Raw genomic sequence first — 17745 nt, forward strand, 5'->3', positions numbered from 1 at the left:
CAATTCATGTGAATGAGGCTAACTTGTAAAAGAAACTATTTGTTTATGTATTTCTTATTTTCAGGGATAATTATAATAAATGACTTTAGTCTTTGACCTCCAAATGCAAGTGAATCATTTTGGAATATTTTAGGATATTTTTCTTCAAATTTTGGCTTACAGATGTAGGAAAAGAGTTTTTAATATGGATTTTTAGAAGTCAATAAAATTAATCTTTTGAATTGATAAAAGCCACCATGTTTACATATTTTATAAGAGACATCTTAAGTAAGGATTATGTTATATTCATGCAGCTTTACTTATATTTTCATTTTAATAGCTCAACAACATCAAAATATTTAACTTCAAAAGAATTAGGGAAAAACGAAAAGTATCTCATATTCACTGGTTGTTTCTGAGATCCAGTCTCACAGATTGAACCTCTAATTTGTAGATTTAGTTAGGTAAGCTTTAGTGTTAAGAAATTAGCCTAGTTGGGTTTATTTTTGTTTTTGTTTTTTCTTTGAGAAAAGAAAGGTTGATAATTGAAAAGTTTCCTTAAAGCAAGTTATCCTTTGGTTTTCCAGGCGGGAGTGTAATAAATGAGTTTTCAGAATCCCTTGCAACAAACAAAGATATATGATAAAGGACCTCCTTTGGAAAAGAATTTAGCCTTAACTAAGTACTTTTATTGCATTTTCATGTGATCTTTGCCATAATATTGCAAAGAAGATATTATCATTAGCCAACATTTTTTTGTAAATTAAAGATTTATAAGCCATTTCCCTGTTAAATTGACATATTTAAGCTAATTGAAACAGACTACATTTTCCATGTTCTCTACCATAAAAACAAGCTCCTCTCAATGCATCCATAATAAAAAGAAAAGGTTGCAATCTTAGACACTTTATTGCAAAGTCAATGTTATGTGGTAACTTTTATAAAAGAAATTTTGATAGAGTTTAGCAGTTACAAATAAGGTTTCTATTTAAACAGAAATAGAATCCTGCACTAGCCACTGAGAAGTCTCTTAGCACTTTGAGCAAGTCCCTTAAAACTCATTAGTAAAATAAGGATGAGATTGGTAGTACCATTGTGCTGTTGTAAGGATTGAAACAGATAACGCTTTAAAATGGTTGGTCCAACTTTCTGTATTATTATTATTGTCCTTTGGGGAGCCCATTTCCTACACTAGAAAATTTTCCAATCCTGAGTGTTTAGGAATACTGAATTTGAGTTCAGATTACAAAAGACCATGTAATAAATATCAAGGGAATTTTATTCTTTTCTCTTTCCTTCTTTCTCTTTCTTTTTTTCTTTATTTCTTTCTTCTTTATTTTTGTATTTGTTTGTAGTATCTATCACCATTTTTGTATAGTGTATTAAATACTCTGTGTAAAATCGTTTTTTAAAAAAGCAATAATACTTTGGAATCTAACTGTAGATTTCCAGTCAGACAGTGACAGCTTTAACCCTACGCTGTGGGAAGAACAGAGACAACAACGCATGACTGTTGCCTTTGAATTTGAAGACAAAAAGGAAGATGACGAAAATGCTGGGAAAGTTAAGGTGAACCTTTTAGCTTTTGTTTCCTCTTTCTTCTCCTTATCATTTTGTTTGTCCATTTTTCTTATTCAGATAGATTTTGGGACAAAGTCAGAAAACCTCTTCAAGTCTCATGGTGGTACCTTTTATTACAGCACGCTGGGCTGGTAATTCTGGAAGCATTGGTGTGCTTCAGAATGAGACTAATGTCCCAAATCTGAGTGAGCAAATTTGAAATGCCACCTCATCCAACAGAACAACTGCATGAGAGAGATTCAAGCTGAGAGAAAGTAGAAAATAAATCTGTGTGACAGACTTCATCCAAGCACTTTATTTCATTGCTGACACACTGCACACTGCAGTTTTTTTTGTTGTTTATTTTGTTTTATTTTTTTAAATCACTGAGCAAGGCATCATGCAGATTGAATGAGGCCAAAATAAACATTTCAGGAAGGGCCAACAGATTAATATGTTACATTGGCATTAAAATCTCTGAAAGGCTCTGTGTCCTTGGGCTATTCCAGAAGAATTTATGAGTTTCCTTAAATGTGAGGACAAGTTTTAAAGGAGGTTAGTGCCTAATGGCAGGTGATGTTCCTTAGGGAACATACCAAGTATTTTTCACCTCAAAGCATATTTTAAAAGATCTTTTATGGGGACTACTAAGTCAAGTAACAAGATCGAATTTTAAAATCTGTATTTCTCCATTACTTAAATTTTTAATTATCATCAGAATTGATTTAGATTTTATCAACATTAGATTTCATGTTGTCATGGCAACATCTTGAATCTCTCATTTACTTTCTATAATATTGTATGTGTACTTATTCTATCATGACTACTAACAGCTCTCCCTCTTAGTGACTAATTTCCTTTAAATTGCATATATGCTCTATTAATAAAGCTAGATTGTATGTTGTATTCTTCTCTGTCCTCTCCACACTTTCTAATCTTTATTTATTAAATCAGCACAGGAGCACTCACTGGCAAGGCCTACCAGTATCATTACGGAGAACTCAAAATGGATTCCCAAATCTGAAATAACAATTTTGTTAAAGATTTGGGTTTTTAAAAAAATGTCTCTGGATAGTTGATTAGTGCTGTCTAACAACCAAAGAGACATCTTTTTGAACTTGTGAATTCCAAGAAAAAATAATGCTAAACTAAAAACAAACAAACCTTCAGAACATTTCTGTTCTGTGCGTTAAATCCAGAACCAATGGATGATGCATTCTATACCACAATTCTGATTCATTTTTAGATTTCATTGAATTAACAAACATTACATGCTTCTTCCTGAAATTCTGTATTCAAAGAATTCAAAAAGAAAGTGCATTTAATACTCTGGTATATGTGTCAATGAAAACATACAATACAGTAAATGCTAACAATTATTTAGAAGCCCTGTTTGTGTGTTATGTGTTCAAGTTTGTTTATAATCAGAGTAGGTTCATTATACTTTAGAATGTTTTTTTTTTCTCTGCATTTATTTACATTTGGTTTATTTATGTATTAACAAAACAATGTTTGTTTCAAAATCTCAAACTACTCAGTTTTAACTAATTTGAATATTTCCAATGCCATTGGCTATTGGACAAATTAGAGCACAAACAAACTTCTAAATAAATCATCATGGAAGTATGATGAATAGAATATATTGTAATCTTACACTAAATTAATCACACTTTCCTGGTTCATTACATGTACATTAAATTTAGCACCATTTTACCTTTAATTTACATGAAATTTAAAAACGAATCATTGACCTATGCTTTCAACTTTCAAATGGACTAGAGTATAATGCCCTACTTATAGTCTGTATAGTGTAGTGTGAATGCTGCATTGTGTGAAGAAATTGTGACCCTTTAGCAGTCATGTAAAATTAGTACTGTTTTATACATGGATTTAAAACTAATTTTATGATTATTGTTTTAAATGCATAACTCAGAGTGAAAGAAAAAACTGAGAGTAGAAAAATGATAAAGTGAAAGTATTGCTACAGTGCTCCTCTTTCTCCCAGAAAATGGAGATTCCTTCTCCCACAGGATCTCTCCTGCCAAGCCCCCTGGGAAAGGGGCCAGCGTGGGATTACTCTCCAACCTGCCAGACTGTCTGGCGATTGCTGCACACCATGGGCCAGGTGTGATCAGCAGATCCAAGATATGCCCGTCCCCCAGAATGACCCACAGCTGGCATGGGGTTGTATAAGTGGCCTCCAGCAGGAAAGGAGCATGTGTACTCCATTGCCAGTTGCAGCACAATCCACCACTCTTCCCTCTCTAAGTGGCAGACAGGTAGGCCTAGGTGTCTGGGGTAGGAGAATCTCCCATGTAGAGGCAACCTTGGAACAGTGGTTTATGGGGTATGTTCTGCATGATTTGGGATAAGAAATGTTGATCACATAGAAACCTTCAAATTGCCAGTGTTTGATCTCAATTTAACCTTTTGTTTGTTAACATTTGCAATGGGGCGGGGAGGACTAAGTCAGAAGGGAGGGAATATCAATGTGAGGTGCCTATTGGTGGGATATCTGGCATGGTTTTTTAGTTGGGTGCTTGATTTTCACTTTATTTTATTTTATTTTTCTCTTTCATTTAAAGTGTGGGAATACCAATAGTTTGGCAGAATGTTGATGACACTATTGATATATTCTAAATTGTCCCCTCCACATATATGTACATTTTTTATACTGTGAATTCTGGGGAAAATTAAATAGCTATACCTTAATTCTTAAAATATCATGAGATTTAAATTGAGTTTTGCTGAGAGTGGCCTTTAAGCACAAAGATAGACATCTGCTGAAAAGCATCAATTTCTTTTAATTTGAAGACACAGATCATATGAATTCCTGTAAGAGAAGATTGAATTGGGAGTTGTGGCAAATAGGGCTTCCTTATCTCTATGGTTAGGTGTTTTAAGAGGTGGGAGGGGAAATGTGTCTTACTAGAATATGAAAAACACTGCATGTCTTGTAACCTTTACTATCCACATGTAATGGACTAGATAGTTGTCCATTGTCTTATATTTTTGCTACAATATAAGGCAAGCTGAGAATGCATTTTCCTAACTAAAACTGCTATAAGTTTCTTTTCTTTGAAAAACGTTCCACTTAATTCTCAGAGTAATATAATATTTAACAATCAATGATCAACATATCAACTATTATTTCTCTTACTGGAATTTACAATCAAATCAAATTAGAATTTAACCATGATGTGAAATATAATATATTATATTATATAATATATTATAATGTATAAAAAACATAGTTCTGTGTGAATTCAAGGTATCATTTCTAAATGCTCTGAATGACCCAGCTATTAACCTTAAGTAATTCTTTATTGCTATTTTTGGGGGTCTCCAACATCTTGCAACTGCTATTTGCATTTACTACACTTTATTTAGATCTAAGATGTTGTGAAAAATTTCTGTTTTTCAAAATTAAAGTAATTTTTAGTAAAAATCTTGCATTTTAATAAAATGTATATGTGAAGTGAGCAAATACTTTATAGTGAGTGATAAACACAACAGTTTTCAAGAATATAATTGATTTTCCCACCTATGTGTATAATAAATGAATTTATATTTTTTTATCTCAAATTGGAATAAGGGAATATTTATACTCTATATATTTAGATATACTGAACTATTAGTATAACTGGGTTTATAATCATGTTTATTCATTTCTGATGCACTGCGTATATCCATTGAAAAATAAAGCAAAGCAATCTATAAATGGGCATAAAACATGCTTGCATAGAGCTTACAAACATAATACAATTATAAAATACATTTTCATCTTTAAAAAACTATAAAATATTGTGTTACTTAGTTTTAAAAAGTATATATTTTTATTTCGCTATTTAACTCAGAGAAATTCACATTTTAGGCTTACAGTATTTCTTCCACAATATTGCACAAATATGTGCTGCACCCATACAAGGGAATATCTCTGAGCTAAGTAACACTTGGGTAGCATAAGCATGGGAGCCAAAAGACCTAAGTTAGAGTATTGCATCTACTAGTTATGTAATCTTAGACAAGTTACTTACGTTGTCTGAGCCACACTTTTCATTCTGTAAAGTGACAACAGCTTCAGCAATGGGTTGTGAAACTTAAGTGAGATTTTATTATAATGATTATATAATAATTATTAATCAAGTATTATTTAGCATATAAATATTAATATTTAAACCTACAGAACTAATAATAAATGTTTATGTAAATAATAATAAATCAAATATCCCTATAAAACATTTAACATGGTGGCTGGCACATGGTAGATACTGAATAAATGATAACTATTGCTATGTATAATTGAAAAAAAGATCCAGACCATTACAGATATTATGTTTAGACATATACAGAGTAGAGTCTAGATCACCAATGGAATCCAGATTTTTAAAATACATTAAGTAAAATGTGACATTAGAAATAGTATCTAATCTCTGCATGGAATTTACAGATTTTCAAAGAACCTTCACATTTTTCACATTTTAGTTCCAGATTAACCCAAGCATGTTGGAAAGATATTATCATTTCCATTTTACATGAATAGAAACAACAGAAAGATTAGTGGATGATAGCTAGTTGGGAATCAATCTATGTCTTAAATTTAAATCTACTGACTCATTACTAGCTAATAGGCTAGTAAATGAGAAGCAAGGAGCTTATGTTTTAGGTGAAACAAACCCGAGCTTCATAAAACCTGGAACTTCCTCAATTTAAGGAGGGCCCTCTTTCAGGAAAAGAATATAAAATGACTCCATAAATAATAGGACCCCTCTCGAGTCTCTGGAAGAGGTGTGTAGATAAACAGCATTTGTTGCACGGCAAATCTATTCCTAGATTTAGATGTTGAAATAAAATTTTCAAACATATTCTGGTAATGTGACCAAAATATCATATGTGCTTGTTTATAAAATAACCAGGCCGGGCACGGTGGCTCACACCTGTAATCCCAGCACTTTGGGAGGTTGAAGCGGGCAGATCACCTGAGGTAGGGAATTTGAGACCAGCCTGACCAACATGGAGAAACCCCATCTCTACCAAAAATACAAAATTAGCCGGGCGTGGTGGCACATGCCAGTAATCCCAGCTACTGGGGAGGCTGAGGCAGGAGAATCGCTTGAACCTGGGAGGCAGAGGTTGCAGTGAGCCGAGATTACACCATTGTACCCCAGCCTGGGCAACAAGAGTGAAACTCCATCTCAAAAATAAAAATAAAAATAAATAAAATAACCAGAAAATATTAGTACCATGGCAAATAGTGATCTAATTGTGTCAGATGGGACATAGCATCTAATAAAAAATACATTACGTTATTCAATGAAGTATTTAATTCAATTAAGGAGGAATACTTCACATTTCTTTTGCCTTCCATTCAATTTATAAATCTAGGTTTAATGTTGGGGATTTTTTAAGTTGCATAGAATTTTAATTCAATGCCCTACTTTTGCTTATTTTTTATTCACATATAGCTGGTTATAAAAAAATAAAGTGTTCTTAATTGGCATGATAGTCATAGCATTCTACAATTTACATTTTAATGTAATTTTTTTTTTTACTTCTAGCACTTTGATGTCAAGTATTTTTAAACAAGTTCAATGATATAATTTAAAAATTAGACTTAATTTGTGATTAACATTTTAATACCAATTTGAACAACAGATCTAAGAATGCATGCACCCCAATGGACTTTGTCTGGTAGTCATATCATTCCTTTTATGTTTATTTAAGAATACATTACAAATTAAGTACCCTGGGATTTATTTATATTACAATCTACAACTTATACTTTTTTTCTGTAAATTCTAACTTTGTCTTGGGTTATATTTTTGTAGCTATGTTTCTATATATTATCAATGTCATCCTTATTTATTTGGAAGTTTAAAGAGATTAAACTACATTTAAACAACACTTACATTAACAAAATTATCTGGTTTTTCATTTGTTTTCCAGATAGTTACTGGAATAATAATTTTATATTTTTAATATTAAAAGGAATGTTAGAAATCATCTAGTGAAGTCCAATTCTAGTATTTGATGAGAAAAAAAATGAGCCACAAGGAAGACAAAATTCTGAGAAGAATAACAATAACACAGTTGGTGGATTTGCTAAAACTGCAGATGGGCAAAAGTGTTTGAATTCGTATTCATAATTTTCAGATCTATATCACCATCATAGTTTCTTACATCCCATGAATTACAAGGGTGTGTGGGGGTGGGGGTGGATATGCCCCTCCCTCTTTCTTTTTTTCTCTCCCTTTTCCACTCTTCCTCTTCCTTTTACTGCTTCTCTTTCACCTTCTCTCCTCCTAGCCTCCCACCCCCACAAACACTTTCCACAGACACATAGCCACCACAATCACATAAATCATTTCATTTTGTAAAGTTGATTCTACTCAGATGCAAAACATGATTGTCAGAACAAGCCAGGCCAAGTAAATCCTTTTTTTTTTTTTCTAGTCCCTTTTAATTATCATACACAACTTGTACTTACTCTATTTTAAATATAGTATAACAAGTACCCTGATGGTGAAATATTCTATATGGAATGTCTGATATTTTCTCTCTCTAAATTTATTGCTAAGAATAGTCATTAACATGTGTTCCGAGAAGTTAGACTGATACCCTAAAATGAATTCAAGAATGGAAATAAGTAGCTGGATAGATAAAAGCCAGAATCTATACATGTACCTAAAATAACTTAGAAAGTGGTCCCAATTTTTAATTTCTCTTCATTATAAGATATTACTCAAGAAGCATGTTTCTTAGGGTACAAAGTAAATATAAAAACCAGCCTGAGGCATTTTTTTCCTTTAGGGATTGATGAGAATTAGCTATCCTACTTTTTGATATAACACACTAACATAAAGCTAATGCTTATTTAGGCAGCAGATACTGTCAACACTCCATTTTTCAATATGTGACTCAAAAATCTTTTGGGGTCTCCTCCCATCACCTGCATTGGTACTCAAAAGATACTCTTACTATCAACATTATTACTTATAAATATTAAAATAGGGAAGAGAACAGTGTCTAAAATAGGGAAGAGAAAGTAAGAAAACAGCTGATATAACTTGATTAAATTTTTCAAATTACCAATCACTTAAGTGTTTTGACCTACTGCTATTTCAGCCATCTATAGGGTAGGTCTAAAGACAGAATATAATTCAAAATTAGTTTATAGTCCAGAAGGGTGGGAAGGGGTGAGAAGTCCCACAAGGCTGAATATGAGAACACTATGCGTTCTACTCTATAACAGAGTTTCTCAGCCAGCTCAACACTCACTGTATTGCATTTGGTTATACTACTGAATATAAAATGGAGTAGTTTTGTGAACATGCTTGCTGAGGTTACTTTATGTTAAATTTCTTTTTGTAAACTTCTAGGTTGAAATAAACCTAAAACGATATCCAACTCCTTACCCAGAGGATTTAAAGAATATGGTAAAATCTGTTCAAAATCTGGTGGGTAAGCCAAGCCATGGAGTGCGTGTTGAGAATTCAAATCCAACTGCTAACACGGAGCAAACTGTGAAAGAAAAATATGAACACAAGTGGCCGGTAGCCCCAAAGGAGATTACAGTGGAGGTATTTGAAGGTTATTGGTAATTGCCAGTGTGGTTTGGATTTTTTTGGAATTTTAAATACTTTTTTTAACTGAATAGCTCTTCCTTGATAAATGCATTTTTTTCCTGAAATATAAATGATAAAATATAAACTATGAGGGTTGCATTTAATAAATCACAGAAAAATGATACCCCCATGGCCTAAAATCATTAACATAGCTCCAGAAGTTCCAATACACACAGAATGAAAAAGTTCGTCACCCAGCAAGGCCTGGCCAGTGAGTGCATTATATCATATTAGTGACATTATTTTGGCTACCCCAAACTTTTATTGTATCATTCATTAAGAAAGACTAATCCAAGCTTTTCTATTCTCCAAATCCCATAAAATTCCTAATTAATTAGATCTAGAACACAATTTTTCAAATGTTTTTATCTTTGGATTACAACTTTTCTAGGAAACACTAATTAAAAATAAAAAGAAAATAACTTTGAAATTTAGATTTATGGAATCCAGTCATGTGAAGCTATTTCCTATATTTTAGAATGAGTTAGAAATTCATCCTTATTGATTTTGTGGTCTGAAGAGAATTCAACTACACTTATACCACCTCTACTATTTCATCAACTCTTCAGCTAATTTGGTTATCATCTTTTTATCTTCATTAGAAACTAATTGATATTAGTACATCTGTAAGTTCACATAATTACTTCTCAAAAATCTAAATCTAGATTGGCAAAACTCTTTTACAAATCTGCATTTCAGAGCATCAATTTGTTGCATTTATTAAACACCAACTGTATGTGTAGCACTGTGCTAAACACTGTGAGAGAAAGAAAAGAAATATAAAATGTGTCCATAATCCCGAATAACTTAAAGCCTAGCTAGATACACTTAAGACACATAAAACAATTAAAGAGCGTATTATGTAAAATATGATCACATGGTTGGTCAAGTGATGGAGAATATAATGCTCCAAGTTTAGTTTAGACTGTGTATTAAAGATAGGGCGATTCTGTTAAAGTGGAAAAGGGAAGAAGGTATTCCAGGCAAAGGGAAGATCTTGAGCAAAAATAAGCGTAGTGTGCACATCTGCCAGGAGAGGTACCAGCCTACCCCAGAGGAGGGGAATACAGCTAGACTTCTAAGGAAAAAAAAAATGAACATTCATTTTCATTGTTTTTTGCTTATAAAATCAGTATTATTAAACTTTTTCTTTCCAAAATATTATGCATATGTTATAGTAAAGCAACAGACTGTTCTTTTATCTCAAAGATATTGCTGCAATATAAAGAGGAAGGAAACCAACATTTAGCAGATACACACTAAGTACATACATATACATTTTATATTTAAGTATCCTGTAATCATAATTTAACATCAAAAAAACTAATGGTCATGAAAGTCTGTAAACTGGATGCTTTTACTCTAAAATCAGATTCTAAAATGCCTTAATGCAGGGATGGGATAGATGAGGATTTGGTCATGAATTTAATAATAAATTTTAAAAGTGTCCCACAATCAGGTCAAGCATAACAAATCCAAAATTAGATTTAATGTTTCCTTTGCAAACTTGCTTTTGTTTTTACTTTTGTGTTCCAAATTTTGATCTCACTGGCACCATTATCTTCCCTTTCACTCAAGCTAGAAATTTGAGAGGTGTCCTGATTTCTTTTTCCTTCTTTCTCTCTACTTCCTGTCTCTTCCAAATAATTACCAAAGCCTGTGCATTTTCACCTAAGTGTATCATTTCTGCCTCCTCAGGCTCTCAACTCTGTCCTGCATTACTATAAAAAATACCCATTTCTTGGCTTCTCTTGTCCTCATTGAAGCCTTGTCAATGATCTTTCTAAAACAGAATTCTAATCATTTCCTTGCCCTCCTTAAAAACACTACAGTGACTTCTTATTGCCAAGGCTAAGATTAAAGCTCAACTTTCAGCTTTAAATTTGTCTGTGTGAATTTGCACCACCCCTTTCTTAGCTTTCTTCTACTAAGCTTTTCCTCTTGAACAGAAATTTCACTGGTAATTTCAATACTTTACCTAAAATTGGGATTCTAGATCTTCTCTTCCTTTTAACCAACCTAGAGCAAGAAGAAACTGCTGCTTTCTGTATTATCCTCCTGTCTCAAATTAACTGCAAAGTAAAGGGTCACCCTCTATTTTTCAATGTCCAGATTTAATAAATGCACATAACCAAGCATTTAGCTGATCAGCGCATACTAAGCATTTATTGTATGTTTTACACTTGAATGCCATTTTTGTGTGTCATTGTTATTAGTTCACACTGCCAAGGCTGTGGAAGAGGGTATTATACACTGCATTATATATTCATTCATGTGGTTAAATATAGAAAACGAAAAAACAAAAGAGTAAAGGTAGGCAGGACCAGAAGTGGAAAACAGAAAAGATAAATAAGGTAAAAAGACTACAAATGCAACTAAGGGGAAAAAAAGAAAGGTAAATAAATATTTATTGCTCACTTTCATTTGGCCAACTATATGCCAGTGGTTTTAACATACATTATGTCAGATAAAGAACAGGGCTAGCAGAGCCATAAGAGGAAGGAGGACAAGAAGATTTTTCTGTATAATGCCTCGTGGAGTTTGCATTTACCTTTTCCCCAGATCTCTTTATATGGCTAGCACTTCCTCATCCTTCCAGTTTCAGCTTAAAAGTCACCTCAGCAGGAAGGTCTTCCCTGATCACCCTGATCAGCTGGATCCTCTGATATTCTCTATCACATAATATTATCACATTAAATATAATGAACGGTTACGATTACTTTGTTTCTTGACTTCAGACTGTGAGTTTCATGAAGGCAAAGACTTCCAAAAATGTCCTGCATTTTTCCCTTTGCTAGGAGACTCAGCCCAATTTTTTTTCAATTTTCCTCAATAGAGGAACATCTTTCTTCCAGTAACAGAAAATTGTCAATTACCCTCAAAATTTTCCTTAAATTACTTTTATTCATGCTAGGCCTAGACTCTCAAAAGCTCAGAAATAAGCTTGCTTTCTTTCCTTTGACTTCTACCCGTGGCTTCTTTTCTTTATGGCAGTAGCAGCCAAGATGTAGTCTGAACAGTGGAAGGGCAATTGTGTGAAAAAGAAAATTTTACCTTTTCTTTCTTTCCCACTTCTGTCTTCTCACAAGAAAGAAAATATGGTTTAATGTGCTTACAATGGAATCCCACTAAATTCTGTTTTCTACCAAAAACTTCCTCTGTCTTTGCCCATAGAAGTAGTCCCCAAAACTTTACCCACTTTTCCAAAAGGAACTCAATTCCTCCAGCCTCTATAAAAGAATTTATAGAAACAAATTGGTGATTGGTGATTTATTTCCTTTGTGGGATAGTTAACTTTGCTTTGTGAAGCCCATGTGAGAAATGAGCTGATCTTAGGATAGACAATACAGCATACACGGTATCACATAGACCTGCGAGTAGCACAGATCCCAGTTCAAATCCTGTCTCTACCACTTATTAAGTTTGTGACTTAGAATTATGATTTTTACCTCACTGAGCCTCCATTTCCTTATCTGCAGAACAAAAATGATGATGATAATAAATAATTAAATGCCACATCATGATAAAAAATAAGTTTGTCTTTTAAATAATCAACAAAGATAATATTGATAGAGTGTTTAGTATAGAAGCACAGCAGCAGATGTAATCAGTGCCATGTAATTTATGGCCATTATCATCATTGTCATCATCATCATCACTTTGCTCACAAGAGTAAGAGAATCTACTTGGATCAGTGCAAATTCATCATTCTTGTCTCAATAATGTTATTCTAAGAAATACAAGTTCATAATTAGCTGATAATTGTCCTCTCTGCTTGGTCACTAAGGCTGTTTTCGATTCACAACAGAAATTCTTGAACAGGTTCAAAAACTTGAACCTGAGTCAAACCAGAGCTACCATGCAGAGTTCCAGTCATAATTTTGGTATAAAAGTTTGAAAACCTAATCAATAGAAACAAGATGACCTGAGTACTGAATGTGCAGAGCATAAGAGGAAAAAAAGAAAAACCCGTAATTATGTTAAAATTCTGTGCTTGTACAACTAGTTAGTTTGTTTTTCTGTGTTTCTATCCTATTTTTGTTTTTCTTTTGAATAAAACAAAATTCCCACTCTTGTAATTAGGTATCATAGAAATATTTTTAAATTATTATATCAACAAATAACTTACCTTTAGATTCACAGAATGTTAGTACTAGACAGGAATTGACACTAATTCTTATTACGGATTACTTTCACTTTGATAATGATAATGCCCAGAGAAATGCACTGACTTGCCCAAGGTAGCCTGACTAATAAAATATGAAAATAGAAATAGGATGGAAATATGATACCTTGTAACAAATTTTTTTGGCAAGTCAACATGTTTTATGCCTTTCATGGTACTGTTTCTCAAACTCGTATCTTCTTATACATTTTTCCAAAGGAATGTAAAGACATTTATCCTCCATTCTGTCACCCTAAAACTTTGTCATGCATTTCTTATGCTAAATCTTTGAAATAATTTTTAAAATCAATCAAAATAAGGAAAATGTAGTCTCTGAAATAATTTTCAAAATCAATCAAAATAAAGAAAATGTGGCCTTTATAAAAGAATTTATAAAAACAAAGTCAGTGGTTAATTTCTTTTGTTGGGTAGTTAGCTTTGCTCTATGAAGCCCAGGTGAGAAATGAGCTTTACTTAGGATAGGCAATATGGCATACACAGTATCCCATAGAAGACCTTTGAGTAGCAAATATAGCCTCTTCAAGTACTGATTTTTGATTCTACTCCTTTTCCTATTCTCTTTGCAACTTGATACCTTGTTTTAAGTTCTTCATGTGCTCACAGCTAAGCTCACCAGGAGGCAGCACAAGGTAAGGAAAGATCACTGGAATGGAGCCCAAGAGAGAATCCTGCTAAAGTGCTGGATCATTATCTAATCATCTGTGTAACCTAGGCCTAAGCTGAGTCTCAGAACCCACCTCTAGAAAACAAAGGTGTTAGACTAAATGATCTTCCCATTTTCTTTTATTGAAATATTCTATTTTTAATAAATAACAAGTAACAGATACACCCAGGTTTTTCAGGCAAATATTTCCATATAAACCCAAGCCAAAAGAATCCCAAAAGATTGAACTTAAACCAAGAGTTAAAGAAATGGACATGCTTCTCTGCAATAACCAAAGACCTGAGCATGTCACTATGGGGGTCCTTAGCAATATATTATATTTATAGTAAATAAATATAATATTCATTATACCAACCGATTAAATACAGAATTTTTTTAATTTATGATATTTTTGTCCTCAAGTATAATTTTTATCTGATTTAACAAAATATTTCTAAGTATTTTGCATTAATGCTCCAAACTCACAAGATACTAATGAATTAAAAAGCTGAAAAATTCTTATTTGAATTAAAATTAATCTTAAGGGAAAATAAGACATAATGATAGCTACTATGCATAAATACATACTTAAGGGCATAAATACGGCATTTTTATATCTAGAAGTAAGTAAGAATTTGGTATTTTACCTTCCCCTCATGCTCTCCACACTACCTGGTTAACTGAGAATAGTAATTTAAATGGTGGAAGTTGAAAATTCAGGGGTTTTCTACATGTTTATTTGTCATTATGAAGTTATAGTAGTGTATCAATATTACTCATTACACTCAAATAAGGAATATCGAATGAAGATTTGGTGCCCTAGATTAGATGTGAGAAAACCAGGAACCTTTGGAAAAAGACATGATAGAACTTGAGAAATTGAGGAGATGATCACTTAGGAAACAGTAGAAAGTTAGGAGGAAAGTGGTGGGAAGAGCAGAATTTATGGGACCCAACAGTGAATTAATACAGCTAGAGATGACAAAAAAGAAAATCTTAACTGGTCAGTGATATACTGTCCTCTTAAAACTCTTAAGAGAGTTCACCACTAGAACAATTACATGTGTATATATTTGTGTGAATTGTACTGCTCATATATGGCTTATCATAATTCAGTCTGGTGTTCTAATGAGTTATATCTCATCTCTCCAACTAGATTATAAACTCCCAGAGGGCGCCGGCCACATTTTTTCTTTCTTTGGAACCTCCACAGTTCATTGCACAGTGCCAGGCATATAAACAGTATGCAAACAATGGACTCATTTACATTAGAAAAAAAACTTTTTTTAGTGCTTAACTTAGAGATACATATGGTTTATTTCTCCCAGTGCCCCACAGTGAATTGAATTCTAGAGTCACATTTTTGAATCTGAGCCAAATAAAGATACTGCCACTTTGGTTAACCATTGTTAAAATGTTTACTTTCCTTGTCCTGTATTATTATATCTCTCAGGATTCTTTTGTTCATCCAGCTAATGAAATGAGGATTGGGGAACTTCACCCTTCATTAGCTGAGACCCCTCTGTACCCACCCAAACTTGTTCTGCTAGGGAAGGACAAAAAAGGTAACATTGTGAGCCCAATGTGGACAATATGCTACAAATGCATGTGCATGATGAATCACCAGTTGTAAATTATGATACACCATTGTCTATACAAATATTTTACAAATTCGCATCTCTAACCTTAATCGGTATGGTTTCCATTTTTCATACTTGCTTTTCTGTGTAACTGTCAGCGTCAAAGCATAACATTTTCCCCTTTAAATTTCAGAATCAACTGATGAGTCTGAAGTTGACAAAACTCACTGTCTGAATAACAGTGTTTCCTCAGGCACTTACTCAGACTACTCGCCTTCCCAGGCTTCCTCAGGATCCTCTAACACCCGGGTTAAAGTGGGGTCCTTGCAGACAACAGCTAAAGATGCAGTACATAATTCTTTGTGGGGTAACAGGTGTGTTTGGAATTCCGTCCTTTTGTTCCCAAACGTTTATTTTCAGCAACTTTTTAAAAAATGGAATCTTCTTAATTTTGGAATTGTATTCAGCACACAAGTGGCATAGAAGACAGAAGGGGCAGGTAAGCAAATGTTCACCTGGGATTGCCAAGAACAGATGAATCTGCCTTACAGGGCGAGGCCCTTAGTTAAGGAAAACATGGTAGGAGGTAACAGGATGAGATGGTAGAACAAAACATTTAAAAAATTTTAAAATTGTGTTTGCTCACTGATACTTATTGATGAGACATGGATGTTTTACCATACAAAATGGTGTTATGGATTAAAATAAAATGCCAGTAAAGCATTTATGTGCCTGATACAGAGTAAGTGTTCAATAAATTTTCATTGCTATCATCATCATCATAATTTTATCACCACCTGGAAAAGTGAGGATGTATTTTAAAGTACTTAACTTTTCCAAAATGCCTCCTCCTCTATATTAGTCTAATTTTACAGATGAAAAAACAAAAACCACACATGGAGCACAATGAAGTGACTCAATAAGGCAGTATTTTCCCAGTTCTAATTTCATTTTATAACTTGTTGCTGTGTTTTACCCTACAAATAACAAACTAAAATTATCATATGATATAGGTAGTCAATAACTTTTACTCATATTTTACTGATAATATTGCCACTGTTGGCAGTGTCTTCTTTAGTAATTCATGAGTAACTTTTCCTGTTCATTGATGCTCATAATAAAAATCTTAACTCTTTCAGTTTGTAAATTCATTATTTGCATTATTTGAGTATCTGCTAGAAATAACATGGTCAATGGTATAAACATGTCAGTGATCTAAAGTTGTAACATAACTTACATTCTACAAAAAGATATCTGAATACACTCCCTATACAATAGCATTTAGTGTCTTCAAAACCTGACCTTCAAATAAAAGTTATCTGAAGACAATTTAGCTTCATTAGATACAACAAGCATTTGTAAGAAAGGTACTCTCCACCAATAGTTTGAAATGTACCAAATCAGAATCTCCAGGAATGGGTACCAGGAATTATATGATTCTAATTATCAGTCAGGTTTCAGGACCATTACTTAAGAACTACATATTTCCTTCATTCATTCCTTCAACGATTATGTTGTTTTTTTTTTTTTTTTGAGACAGAGTTTCGCTCTTGTTACCCAGGCTGGAGTGCAATGGCGCGATCTCAGCTCACCACAACCTCCACCTCCTGGGTTCAGGCAATTCTCCTGCCTCAGCCTCCTGAGTAGCTAGGATTACAGGCACGCGCCACCATGCCCAGCTAATTTTTTGTATTTTCAGTGGAGACGGGGTTTCACCATGTTGACCGGGATGGTCTCGATCTCTTGACCTCGTGATCCACCCGCCTCGGCCTCCCAAAGTGCTGGGATTACAGGTGTGAGCCACCGCGCCCGGCCGATTATGTATTTAATACCTACTGTGTGCCAGGTATTAGTGTAGGCCTGCAGAGAAAAATATCTACCATTGTGAGTTTACATTCTAGCAGAGGACACGAGACCATATACAATGCATGTAATAATAAGTAAATTATATAGTATATTACAAGGTGATTATTTCTAGGAAAAAGTAAAAGTTAAAGCAGGGTAAAGGGATGAATTTTTTAATATGAAATCATAATACTATCTTAATCATAAGTCAAGTGAGGATTATTGATCAGTTAAACAAAGGATGATGGCTTTCTTTCCTACTTGTTCTCTTTCTACCAAAGACCCAACTCTTCGTTCTTTTCAATTTCTTCTTCCCATTGTGTTCAC

General features: G+C 33.4%; 1 protein-coding gene across 8 annotated transcripts in view; it reads left to right on the forward strand.

Annotated features, from left to right (window-relative positions):
• LRRC7 (leucine rich repeat containing 7) overlaps positions 1-17745 on the forward strand; it is a 592672-nt gene that overhangs the window by 479462 nt on the left and 95465 nt on the right. For 6 of the 8 annotated variants that reach the window (XM_021667706.2, XM_021667707.2, XM_064372502.1 and 3 more), the window contains exons 16-20: positions 1424-1548; positions 3570-3818; positions 8919-9119; positions 15447-15558; positions 15767-15947. In XM_021667706.2, coding sequence (XP_021523381.1) covers positions 1424-1548; positions 3570-3818; positions 8919-9119; positions 15447-15558; positions 15767-15947 — 868 coding nt within the window. The remainder of the gene's footprint in view (positions 1-1423; positions 1549-3569; positions 3819-8918; positions 9120-15446; positions 15559-15766; positions 15948-17745) is intronic. The other 2 variants (XM_064372496.1, XM_064372498.1) reach the window with 2 other exon arrangements.

The sequence above is a fragment of the Aotus nancymaae genome, unplaced genomic scaffold (genome assembly GCF_030222135.1).
Source record: "Aotus nancymaae isolate 86718 unplaced genomic scaffold, 86718_ANA_hifiasm-v0.15.2.pri h1tg000007l, whole genome shotgun sequence".
NCBI classification, from domain to species: Eukaryota; Metazoa; Chordata; class Mammalia; order Primates; family Aotidae; genus Aotus; species Aotus nancymaae.